Source organism: Centruroides vittatus, unplaced genomic scaffold (assembly GCF_030686945.1).
Source record: "Centruroides vittatus isolate TY-2023 unplaced genomic scaffold, ASM3068694v2 contig_10, whole genome shotgun sequence".
In the NCBI taxonomy this organism is placed as follows: Eukaryota; Metazoa; Arthropoda; class Arachnida; order Scorpiones; family Buthidae; genus Centruroides; species Centruroides vittatus.
In genome coordinates this window covers 1324176-1337880 of record NW_027120658.1, presented here as the reverse complement: position 1 = coordinate 1337880, position 13705 = coordinate 1324176, and the positions used below count along the sequence as shown (strand labels likewise).

General features: G+C 30.9%; 1 protein-coding gene and 2 non-coding genes across 3 annotated transcripts in view; 1 reads left to right on the top strand and 2 right to left on the bottom strand.

Annotated features, from left to right (window-relative positions):
• Positions 1–1953: 1953 nt before the first annotated feature.
• LOC136981978 (small nucleolar RNA U3) lies at positions 1954–2166 on the bottom strand. The gene has a single exon (XR_010881819.1). It is a non-coding gene; the product is annotated as a small nucleolar RNA U3 (small nucleolar RNA).
• A 436-nt stretch (positions 2167–2602) lies between these two features.
• On the top strand, positions 2603–2674 carry TRNAE-CUC (transfer RNA glutamic acid (anticodon CUC)). The gene has a single exon. It is a non-coding gene; the product is annotated as a tRNA-Glu (tRNA).
• Positions 2675–6813: 4139 nt separating this feature from the next.
• rept (RuvB-like helicase 2 rept) overlaps positions 6814–13705 on the bottom strand; it is a 28479-nt gene continuing 21587 nt past the window's right edge. Inside the window, exons 8-11 of the mRNA XM_067265071.1 lie at positions 10775–11108; positions 10570–10699; positions 7123–7237; positions 6814–7041 (exon numbers count right to left, since the gene is read on the bottom strand). Coding sequence (XP_067121172.1) covers positions 7004–7041; positions 7123–7237; positions 10570–10699; positions 10775–11108 — 617 coding nt within the window. The 3' untranslated portion in view covers positions 6814–7003. The remainder of the gene's footprint in view (positions 7042–7122; positions 7238–10569; positions 10700–10774; positions 11109–13705) is intronic.

Below are 13705 nucleotides of genomic sequence, written 5' to 3'. Positions count from 1 at the left end.
CTGCAGGTGTCACTATATGGTCAAATGATCACACCTGCAGACAGTAATATAATTACGTGTATATAGGGCAACATCTAACAAGGTCCAAAAGTGCTTTTGTAAGGAAATCGAGACCCAAATGGCGAAAAACGGAATGGTAGAGAGGAGTCTTTGAAAATGGGCTTTACCAATTTCTATCCAGTAACGAGGTCTGGGTAACTGCTGTTATCTTCTTCAATCGAATTTAAATTTTTATTTACAATTTTTTTAAGTACAGTTTTTTAGAAAAAATTAAACCACTACATCTTAGATTTTGATTAAAAATGCAGGTCTGAGTTATCTCACATGCCAAGATCACTGGTGTTAAAACAAGGCTGTTTTACTGATAGAATCACTAAAATAGTCTTATTTTTGTAATAAAACATTTTATCCTAATATTTTCACTCTATACTCTAATATTTAAATTAAACTTGATCAATAATTTATAGTGCTTTCTGAAATCGTGCGTGGTTATGTTTAATATACAGTATTAGGATGATGTAAGATGATGCCTGTAGATTTATCTAATGATTCTTCATTTTCTACTTTTCTGTAATAGTGCTTTTTAATTAAATGTTTTAAAACATGGAAAGGAACAGAAATTTGCGCCTAACGCAGAGCTTAAATACAATTTTTAGAATACGAGAAATATAAAAAACATAAGGTCTGCACGGATCGGTTATCTTTATTATATGTAAACATAAAGTGCATACACTTTTCATATACATATAAGTTGATAGTAAAAATATTGTTTTATTAATGATTTTAATAATTATTATAATTGCAGTTAATATAGTAATTTAACCTATCTTCTCGTGATGCAAAGTGATTATAAATGCATATAATTTAGATAGGCGAGTATTCGGAACATCCGCGAATACTCGAATATCTCTAATATTGCGCCGTAGGTATAGACGGCACCCCTTCAGCCAGGGTTATCGGATAGACAGTGCCGTAACTAGCCATTCCTGTGCCCTGTGCAAGAATTTGCATTTACGCCCCTTAATCATGTAATTAGGTTTGGGGAAAGAATAAAACAAATACATGCATTTTGGGCCCTGTGCGGGTACACCTATTGCCCCTGCCTACTTACGGCACTGCGGATAGATAAAATCGATTATACGAAAGCATCCGCAAAATTTTCCGAAATACCGGAATTTTATCGAAAAATACCCCAGAATATCAGTATTATTGGTACAATTTTAATTTTTTTCATTACTCATAACTTTTTTATAGAAATGTTCATAATTTAAAAATATTATATTAATATATAAAACTCCTAATATTGTATAGAGTAGATGGAAAAAGGAAAAACATACAAAGAACTGTATTTACAGATTACATTATTTAGTTTTAAAATCTTAATACAATTGCCAAACTCTTTTCTTTCGCTTCCGTACACATTACGATAATAAACCAAACAGTATATTTTTGTAGACAGACGCGTTGACACGCTTTAAATATAATGTGAGAATATAAAAATTCTCAAATTCCATTCGCTTTATTATACATTCGCAAGGTCTTTCGGTTATAAATGCAGACATTTTCAATTATTTTTGGTTGACGATAATTTTATTAAGAATTAGATAAACCGATATATACAGTGTATTTATTTAATTATTACAGATAAGTATATAGAAGTATAAAGTAAAGTTTTTAAAAGTCCAATGAATTTTCGGGAGTGGTCCGTCCGAATACGTCGGCTCCCCTCATCACCCCGGTCTTACTAAAAGGATCTCGTTAGAACATTAGTAAAAGCTGACGTATTTAATTAAGTAGAATGGATCACATTTAAGAAACATTAGAAATCACCTCACCATTCCTGCCTTCCGGGTAGCATTATTTACACGTCATCCAATCTTATTCGCTATAAGCTGACTCACATACAAGCAAACCTAAAACCATTAAACTAATTTTTATTGGTCAAAAAAGGGAACCACTCAGAACGAGTTTCCTCCCTCCCGACTTCCTAAAAGAAAGCGGGAACGGTCATCAATGGCCGGCCATCTGCCACAACAGGCAGTCAGCCGACCCGCTTCGCGCTCAGAAGGAAACTCCACACCTCGTCATCGTGGTCGGTGTTGCTTACAGATTCGGTCGCGAATCCGTCAAGTCTACTTCAGAAATGATCCCTTGAAGTATGATCTTGACTAAAATCTCTCGCGACCTTCTCCTCGTTCTACCACCGACTCTTCTACCTCCGGTGTCGCTGCCTTTCGGGCTCTAATTCTCCCTAGCCCAGAAATTTATTAGAAAATACGGAAGAAAATCGAGTCCGAACACTTTCACGCCTACGACTTTTATAAAATATGTTTTGGTATATTTTTCGGTTTTTCCGTAATTAACCAATAATGCAATTTTCGGCGTTTTTAAGGTAGAGCAGAGAATCGGGAGAGTTAGCGTTTATAGTGTTTACGGCTACGATTATCAATTACGATTTATGATTATTTTCGAATGTCGTTTTAGTTATTTGTAAAGACCTAGAAGAAAAGGTGCAATAACGTTGTTATAAACAGTACCTGTATTCATAAAAGGGAGCTTAATATCGACTACATAAACGTTTAAGTGAGATGCATAATGCAGTTCCCGTGTGGTCTAGTGGTTAGGATACCTGGCTCTCACCCAGGAGGCCCGGGTTCGATTCCCGGCGCGGGGAGCATTTTTTTGCACTTTAGCAATGCTATTTGTTCAAATTAAATACGTAGAATGTTTCTTTATTGACAAAAAGTAGTCTCAAAAATTTCAATTTTTAATAAAAATAACATTAACTTGTAAGGGTAGATACCACTACGGGCCGCGAAAAATCCCACTTCCTCTTCTGGACGGCCCTAAATATGGTGTGTAGGCCACGTTGTTGTGAATGTTAATGTGTTGATCGTGCGAACAAACGCGATTAGGGCTTTAATAAAGTATAAAAATAGTCTTCCAACATCCGTCTTCACAATCACTAGCGACACACAATCTTCTACAGAGACGACATTTTTATGAAGGCCACGCTTAAACGCAATAATGCAAATAGTTTAAAACGTCTTTGGTGACATTGCCATTACTAAAAACAAATGAAACGAGCAATTATTTATTTGACGTGATCACAATGCGGGTTGCAATTTTTAATCATATTATTTATTTATTTAATTTTAAACATATGCTCTCCACTTCAGATCAGAAGTGACTTGACCTTGTACGGTACATCATACTTTTGCTTTAACAATAGTCGTGCCGATCATCAATCTATCAATAACTCCTTTCGGAAGAGAATTTTTAAATTGAAATAACACGGTTTGCATCAGAACTTCGTATATAGTTAATCGAGGCCTTCTGCCCCTAAGCTTTCCATATTTGGTCTTGAATTTCATGTATCTAACCCCGTTCTCGAGATTAAGGAAAGCCAGACGGCGGACGGACGACAGTGAAAATTTATAGGTGTACAATTTTTTCAAATTGCAGCTCAAAACTTAAACAGAATTATTTTTTTTAGCAACGGCAATGTCACCAGAGGACGTTCTAACCAATTTGTATTATTGTGGAGGAATGGCGTCCATAAAAGTCATCTGTATATGATTTTAATATTGTGATTACTGAAGACTTTTTGTATCTTCTGCTGAATTTTTATCTTTTATTAAATGTAATTACCAGCCAACCTGAAATTGGTGATTAGGGCTCTTCCTAAGAGAATTCGAGTACATAATAGTTACGATGTAATTTTATTATACAGTTGAACCTTTCTATCTCAAATATGTTTATCTGGAAATTTTCTCCCCTGCATTTTCAGCCTAAATTCAATATATTTTCAACGGAAAATTATGACTGAAGTATCGATGATAAATTAAAAGTTCTGCCACTACATTTCAATAGAATAAATTGTTGTCGAGAAACATCTCTGGAAATACAGTACAGTAAGTCCTCTACTCATGAACTTAATCCGTTCGTAGCGGTCGTTCGCAAGTCGAAAAGTTCGTAACTGGAAAAGACGCTGTTTGGCGCAAAAACTCAAATACAACGTTGTTTTTACAATTATGTAATGTTTAGGCTACTTGAATAATGTTGAATTAAGTTTGTTAAAGGGAAGTATAAATTCAAATCAATCACATGTACAATACATTATCTATTAAAATTACTCATTTAAAACAACTACAAATGTACAGTACATATGTATGTACTGTAAATGTTTTAACGTAAAACTTCAAAAATAAACTTGACTATACATAAAAAGTAACCAACTGCACTTTAACCCGCCATCTGTCAGCTTTGTTCGTAACTTCGAAAGTTCGTAAGTCGAATGTTCGTAAGTAGAGGGCTGCCTATATATATGTTACCGGCCAAACCCGATTTCAGGCCAGACTAGTTTGTCCTAGGCCAAACGGGTTTACCCTACGCGTGTCAGGATATACTAGTTTAGCCCAGGACAATCTAGTTTGGCCTAAATACTTTAGGCTTAACTAGTTTGATCTAGGTGGAACTGATTTATTCCTATTTAAAATTGAAACCAAGCATGGAATATTGCAAACACTCTATTGTAGATTAGTTACGCATTTTATTGTTTATTTTTTTCAAATTACTTCAAAAAAAGAAATTATTTTTTAATGACTATGTTACTCTATTTCACTGTCAAATCTGAACTGATTTCGATGATTATTGTGTTTATATTTGGAAGATGTTTTCAAGTTTTATGAATTTTTTCAGATAGGGTTTTTTTATAATATAATGAAAGCCTGATAAATATCTTCGAAGGAAAAAAGCGCAATGTTAAACGCTGTTTTGTTTGGTCTAAAAAGCATAAGTATGTTATGTAATTTGGTCAAAATAAAATATTTGTTTATTACATAACTGAATTCGACCTTTGTACTCAAAAATTTCTACAAGAAAATGATGTTGATGAAGATGTTCGAATCTCACTAAGAACTGCAGCTACCAAACATTCAAACACCAACCAGCTACCCAACAGAACAAGGTTTTGTGACGTGCACCTGTACCGAAAACTGTAGGTGCCAGTGTAAAAAAAATGATTTTGTGTAATTCGAAATGCCATCACAGTATACCCTGTAAACAAATAAGATTAAATATTTTTATATGTTACACTAAGAAGCACAAATAAGTTCGTTTTTAATTTTAGTTTGACTCTGTTATTTTTATTATTTCGTTTGAATTTTTGAAAATATTTTCGAAAGTTAATTACCTTTAAAAGTGCATGGCTTAATAAACAAAGTACAAACTGATAAATACTGATTAGCTTATTTTCATTTTATAGTTTTGTACAAGTGGTGTGTCACTTCTAATCAATACCGTTTTTTATAATTAAGTAGACTATGTTTGAATAAATATTGTTCATCTAATTGATTGCCTTTTAATTTTATTTTAACCATTAATTAATATACTTGAATAATAATTCTAAATCAGTTCCACCTAGGTCAAACTAGTATATTCTGACACGCTTAGGATAAACCTGTTTGGCCTGTAACATATACAGGTAACTCCCGTATAACATGGCACTTCTATAGCACGGATTCACTCTAACACGGTTCGAGAATTTGGTAAAACCCTGGTACAACATGAAATGTAATAAAAACTATTAAAAGCGAACTTTATCTAATTTGAAAATAGGGAAATCTCTGTACAACAGTTCAATAAATGTGATAAAGCTTTTAAGTGCGAAAGATACCTCATTTGACATTTTTCATTCGAGCGCGTACGTACTATCAGATTTTCATGCATAATTTTCGTGAACTATTAGTACTTAAGTACAGTATGTAAATTTCTTTTCCTGCCTTCTGTCGATACACGTGGTCCTTCTTGAAACTTGTTTTAGTGTTGCCTGATCTCGATGCTTCTGCTTTTAGTGTTGCCAGATGTTTTCCCCTTATTCCATATTTGCTTTATTCTTCATAAGTGCTTAGCACCATATAAGGAAATTTATAAAGATCTTTTAACTAAAAGCAAGCAATCTAAAATTACATACTTTTTGCAAAAGGTAAAGCATGGATCTGAAGATAAAGCAGAAAAATGCTCAGAGGATAAGGATAACTTGCCAAAAAGAAAACGCCGTCGGTTAATAGTGCTTAGTGATGACGAAGAAAACAGTTTAATTTATATTAATATGTATCACTTAAGAAAATTTTAATAAAGATATTTATCTTATTTATGAAAATATAGCATAATTTTTAATTTTTGGAACCTAACCCCCCCTTTTTGTACTAGTTCTTTGTTTTGTATAACATGGCAATTTTTTGGAACATAACTCCCATGTTATATGGGGGTTACCTGTAGTTGCAATTAACGCTGCTTTTATCTGATTGACTACGCTTTGGCTTGTCTTATTGGCCAAAGAAAGTCAAGCATTACAAACTATTTCTATTATGGTATGTCAAAAATGTTTTATTTATACCAAATACAGGTATGTACTGTATTTGTTATTGTATTAAAATTCTTGTTACTAATAGAAAATTGCAAATTTTGCTAACCGTTTTCTTGCGTACTTTCTTTTTTCTTTGAAAGTTTTTGAATACATTACTAATCAATTGCATTTTGGAAAAATAGCCTGGGGTGCTTAGGCACTGTAGCATCTCCTTAATACAATCAGTTGTTAGTCTAATGTATAATACAATAATGCATATTTCCCGACTTCAGTTAGGTAACTAAAGTAATTTTATGTTAACAAGTATTAATTACTTTTGTCCTCATGTTTCGTTAAAATTTACCAATGCAAAGAATCTTTTGGATACAAATGTGATCGTCCGATGTGAAATACCTACATGTATAAGATTTTATCGTAACAGACTTCACACATAATTCGGAAAGAATAAACAAAATTAACATTTATTCTTACAAACAATTAAAACAAAATTTAAAAAACTTAAAGCTATATGTATATAATAATATAAATTGTAGTAATGACTTTTGTGAATTTCATTGTATTGTATTAATGAAATATACAATGAAAATATAACTTTTTATTGTCCCATGGCATTACTATATTTACTGTAAAACATCACGATATTTCCATTGTTTCTCCTTCTGTATCTATACCTGAATAGAAGAAAAAAATACACGAATATATTAAAATATTCTTTTGCAGTTAATTTGCATTATACTTTAAAAAATAATTACCCATTTCGTTGAACATAAATTCTTGTTGATATTCTTTAAGAAATTGTGTGGAGCGAGATTCGTCCAAAAATAAGGAATAGACTCTCTTAACGTCTGATATGGCTACTTCTGTTGCCTACAAAATGAAAGTTTCAAAGTTATTTAATGGTTTATTATTATTTTATAGCAAAATATAATTGCAATAAACATATTTATTTTTTTTGTGTTGTGTGAATTCTGAATGTAAAAGCAATTACTATTAAGTTTGTGGCTTCAAAACTATTGTAAACTGTTAAGTTAGGTTGTTGGACAGAATTGTTCTAAATCACACTTTGCATTGCTAGGATTAAGAAAAGTGAGAACAGTGTAAAATTAAAAGTAATTTTGTTTTATTTTTTACTAAAAATACAAATTTTAGCAGTTTTCTGATAGAATGCTTTAGTATTCAATTAAAATTTTGATTATCTTGATCTTGTTAAGTTGACTATTTATACACAGAGAATAAGGATATAAATAAATAATTAAGGATAATTTTGAACTATTTATATAGTTCAAAATTATCCTTATTTATTTATAACAAAAATATGTTTTATAAATTTAATAATTGGGGAGGCAAATAAATCTGATAAATATGACTGAAAAATAATCAATTTTTAATGTTTTTAACTTTTTATCCAAATAAATTTTAAGTATAAAATTATTTTTTGCTTTTGATTTTTGGAAAAACTTATATATTTCTGTAATGGTACTGAATATTAAAATAATCAATATTTAATGTAAAATGTATTTTTGGAAGCTAAGTATATTGTAGTAATTTAAACAAAAACAAATTTGCTTAACAAAATTTTTTTTATGATAAAAAATACAGGAACTCTTAGTATTTGCAAGTTAGGTTCTTTGGAAATCTTGTGAATACCAAATTTGCAAATATCAAATAGAAAATTATGAGAAAATTGAGTTAAATTCCTGTGGATGGGGCCAATGTGGCTGAGCTAAAGCAAGTTGCTCTAGTAGTAATATTTAAATTTTGTGGATGATTCAATAAGCAAATAATAACAAGTAATGTTTATTTCATTCACAAGTTTAATCATATTAACAGGATTAGTCTCACATTTTAAACTGTTGTGGAAGACTTAAAATAGTTTCGAAAAACTGAGTTAATATTGCTTTATGGACTTTTTTATTCATGTTCCTCAAGACTTTAGCATATGGGAGTCGGGCTGCCTCAAAATCTAATTAATTAAAACTGAGATTGTGCTCAGGAATAAGGTCTGATTCTTGAAACTCCTTGCACAAGTTACCAATAGTGCTGTATATTTTTGAAAGCTTGTAAGCTGTCATTGGCAGCTTTAGTTTTTCCCCATTTACCATCGTCCTCTTTGCTATCTTGCAAATTTTCCATAATCATAATGTCCATTCTTCATTTGTCAGTTATGGAGCTGTCTGTTACAGATGTTCTCAACATCTGTCTACATTCCTGAAACTCATCACTGATTGCTTTGCCATCTTTTATATTATTACTAGTAGGTAGGCCTGGCATTGCTCGGGCAAAAGTAACAATAGCGAAGATTGAGATTATTATGTTATAGTCACAAAAGAAAAAAAGTAATTTCATCAACAAACTAAGTATTTCTAAAGAAAGGTCAAATTTGAAAATCGAATGTTCTGATATTGTTCGATTTGAACGACGTGTTCTGATTTTATTGTTCGATTTTCATTGAATGTTCTAAAGAAAAACCGAACTAATCTGTTTAAATTTGAAAACCAAATGTGTTCTAACATATTACTCTCTCTCTTTTTTCTTTTTTTCCAGAGCCCATAAATCTTGCATGTCGCTTTCTCTTGTTCTCCATTGTTACTTAACACTTTGGTACTTAAATCTGGTACTGGTACTAACTGTGAACCCTAACTTTCAACTTCTAACCGTTTTAGCGAATATTAAGATTATTACGTTATAGTCAACCTTACCCGTTTTCACAGAATGCAAGAATTGGGTCCTCCCTGTTTCCAGGCTAATTACAGAATTTTTAGATGGGTCTAAAAATATGTTCGATTTCCCACAAAAATGAAAAATACTGCATCTGCGTCTTGCACGTCGCTTTCTCTTAACACTTCTATTGTTACATAACACTTCCATCATTGATTGAAGTGTTAAGACTTAATCCTGTCCCTCTCCCCTGTGGGGAGGAATTTCAAAAAATCCCTTCTTAGTGTGCGTTCTCGTGATGTACCCTAACTATGTACCAAATTTCAACTTTCACCTCCTAACCGTTTGTGCTCTTAACATTTCCATTGTTGACTCTTCCATTCTTAAAGCTTCCATTGTTGACACTTACATTGTTACTTAACATTTCCATTGTTGATGGAAGTGTTAAGACTTAATCCTGTTCCTCTCCCCCATGGGGAAGAATTTAGAAAAATCCCTTTTAGCGTGCGTTCTCGTGACATACCCTAACTGTGTACCAAATTTCAACTTTCAATCCCTTACCATTTGGGCTCTGCACTGATGATTATTATTATTATTATTATTATTATCTCATCTCGATTATATATATAGATTATGTTGTGAATGTCATGCTTGAATGATACTGGTGCCAAGTGCTATGCTGGACTAAAGCCAAAGCATAACTACCCAAACAAGCATAACATTAAGCTGTGTTATTCATATGTGTGTCAACATCTAGAAACTTCCTAACAATGTGACATGTTCAATATTGCAGCTTTATGTAGTGCCATGTATATGTTTTTATTAAGGTTTAATGTTTCTAGACTTTTGTGTAGCATATGTGGTATAACACCAGTAGAAGAGAGGACAACAGGTACAGTACAATAAATATCTTATCCATTCTCCATATCTGTCTTATTTCTTGAGAGAGTGGAATGTACAGTACTTGCTGACGTTTTCAGGGTGAGCATTTTTATGTTATGAGTATTTGGAATGGAGATTTATCATAATCGTTGTTGTTGTTGTTGCATGGAACTATTTATTTACAGTGTATACTCTATTTACATAATTATAACTTGAACTTTGTCATGTACAATACAGCAACAATGTCTTCTGCCAAAATGTGGTGACTGGTTCAGTAGCACAGTAATTACTATACTTTGCTCGGTTACATCAAATAAAAAGTGGAATGACAAAGTATATTTTGTACATGTGATATACTGTAATGGAAGTATTGTAAAAGCAAGTTGCAAATATGCAAATGTTTTGCAAATGGCCTGTATGGTTGGTCACAACTTTTCAATTACAAACAGGCAAAAGCACAAATACTGAGTTACCTGTACATAATTAATTACATAACTATCACTTTGAAAAATATATTGTGTAAATAATATAAATTATAATTATTTTCATTTTGTCAAATAATTTTTTTATTTTTCTTAAAATCAGGATAAAACTTTGAGATATCAGATTATATTCAAATAAATATAAAAACTTTTACAAATAAATAAAACTTTACTTACTTTTCTTTTACGACAAACAAGATTAGCTGTTGTAATTAACTGAATTGCATAGCGAAGAGATGTTTCCATTCCAATTCTTGTAAGAACAGTAAGAGCATCATCACTCATTTCTACATCTTCTTCTTCACATCTTAAGATCAATTAAAATTAAAAAAAATATATAAAATAAACAAAACATTAATTTAATTTAGTTAATACAAATTACCTTATTTTAAGAATTTGTTTTATTTCCTTTTCTTCATATGGTGAAGTTGATATAATAACAAGTCGGTCTAATAGATCAATGGGAAGTCCGTGAGCACTCTGATAATTAGTACCACGAATTCTAGTTATGCCTCGATTAGTTGCCATAATTAAAACGGGAGCAAGGTCACTTTCCATGGCACGATTTAAAAAAGAAAAACATTCTATGTCTAACATGTGTACTTCGTCAATAAATAATACACCCGGAACAATTTCTGCTTTTCCTTCTTCTCTCCATTCAGCTACTTTAGCATTTATTTGTTCTCTGACTTCTCCTTTAATTTCACCAGTATCACCTGTAATGAAATGTTAATGATCACAAACATTTTAAATTAAATATCAAATTTCTTTAATATTTACCTTTTTGTAAAATATTAATGGTTCCACAAGAAAATCATCAAAAATGCAAATATTTACAACAAAATTTGACTATTTAACCATTATTTTGGAGTTATTTCCATATCAGATTGTAATAAATGATTTCCATATAAATAAAGCCAACAGTTAATGCATTTACAGTAGACCCCCCCTATAACACGGTAGATAAGTTCCATTTATATGAATTCGTGTTGTACAAGTCACTTAAATACATGAGCCAACCACAGCCTGTGTGCTGGACTGTGGTTGGCTCATGTATTTAAGTGACTCGTACAACACAGATTCATATAAATGGAACTTATCTACTGTGTTATAGAAGGGTCTGCTGTACATTAGAAATTTGAATATATTTAAATAGTTGTTGACTGTGTGTGTCATAAATTATCAACATTTTCCAAACATTTTCTTATCATTTAGAAATTGATAGTGACAGAACACTAATGGCTGATATAAATTAATGCTGGATTAAAATGATATTGTAGTCTTTTATGAGAACCAAACTTTGAAAGTTAGTTTTCACAACTTCCGTTAGTTAAAAAAGATCTTTTGTGATTTATTTTAAACAGTTAAAAGAAATTTTATGGGATATTTTGAGAATCATCATATTAATTTTAGAATCTATTTAAAAACTCAACAATTCTTTATAACTTTTTTTAAATTTTATTAGTTAATAAATGCTAGCAAAAGTTATACCAATTTGTAAATTTCAAATAATTGTAAAAAAAAAAAAACCATTTAAGAGACTATATAACATCTTATTTGCTTTAATTCATGAGGCTTTAATGAATTAAGACAGATGAGTTTCTTTAATTCTTATATATTTTCAGAAATTCGGTTTCTAAACTATAAGGAAATCTTATTCATTACAGTTCTATCATATTTTATTTTACATTATTTACCCTTCAAACATCATAAAAATTTATAACATCTATTCATAATTTATTTTCTAATTTTATCTTTAACTTTTAGCATTCCGTAATGAATATAAATGAAGATCTCTCCACTTGACAGTAACTGATACCTGAAAACTGTATGTTATACAGGAAAGCCTTCACTAGAAACCTAGTTCCCATTATTTTAAATGGAAAAATTATAATGCATTACAAGAATGCAAAGTCACCAACTAATTTCTGAAAACATAGCTACATGATACACCACCTATGTGTAAGTTACAAACTATTATATTAAGCATTTTATATCCGAATATATCATTTTCTGATCATCAAACAGTTAACTTGAATATAGTAACAAGTACAGTTTGCATACTTTACTGCAAATATATTTATGATAAGATGTGGCAACTAATGCACAGAAATAGAGAGATTTGTTTAAAAAAATCTAACATACAAAGAAAATTTGTTAGTTTTTAAAAAAGTATTTTTATTGTGATTATGCTGCCACCTGGAAAATTTTTAAAACATTTTTACATAACAAAGCTGACAAGTAGCCTCAAATGAAAAGTTGATTCAACTCGTACTGACTGTTTTGTTCCTGAGAAGAAAGGACCAGATGTGAAGACATTTTATTGTTTCTTCTGAATTGTGAATATTTTTGTTAGTTTGTTCTCTAAACATTTTAAGGAACCATTTGCTCATCTGGGAGATGGTCAATGACTACTTTTGGTCAAATTAACCTCAACCCTCATCCACAGCTGGCCTCCCTTTCTATCTGATCAATGGGATAGTGGCATTCAAATAGGAAAATTACTTAATACAATGCTAACAGCTAAGTCCAAATATGTTTTAGGAGGTTGGTTTATTTATTTATTTACAGTATTACTGGTGAAGTAATTAAGACAATGATGCCAACTCCCATACAACAAAGAATCAACAGACCCTGTAAAATGAATAAAAAAAATTGCATAAAACAGCTATTTTGAAAATTCCAGATGTTTTATCCGTTTTTTTTCCGAAACCTGGCTAATTACCATTTAATATTTGGCTGTGAATGATATATTAGTTTACAAAAATTTATGTCTTGAGGTGGAATTCAATGACTGTTGAAAAATATCAATTCCTGTCTATCCCATTAAATGAAATTGTGTCATTCTGCACCATCTGAGTATTGCATTCTTAGTGAGCACAAAATATGTACACAAGATTTTTTCAAGTGCTGGAAGTAAATCTTTGGTCCATTTGTCTCAAAATCTAACTGCTGATTTTTTTATTTTATTATATAAATTTAAATAAAATGAGTTTTTTCATTCAAAGTATATTTTTCTTGTTTTTATTTGATTTTATCACATTTTCTCTTTTCTTATTATAATTTATTTAACACTTCATAATAAACATGACAACAGCAGTCTAAAATAATCAAACTCTTAATATGGTTTTCATTTTAATGTATTCTTAAATTATGTAAATTTCAGATTTAATTCATTACTGTCAGTGATGGCACAAAAGTATATTTAGATTTTCTGCTACAGGAGATGTTATATATATATATGATATGATGCATCTTACATTTCTTCACATTTGAGATACTTTTTAAATTACAACATTAGAATCATGTGCAG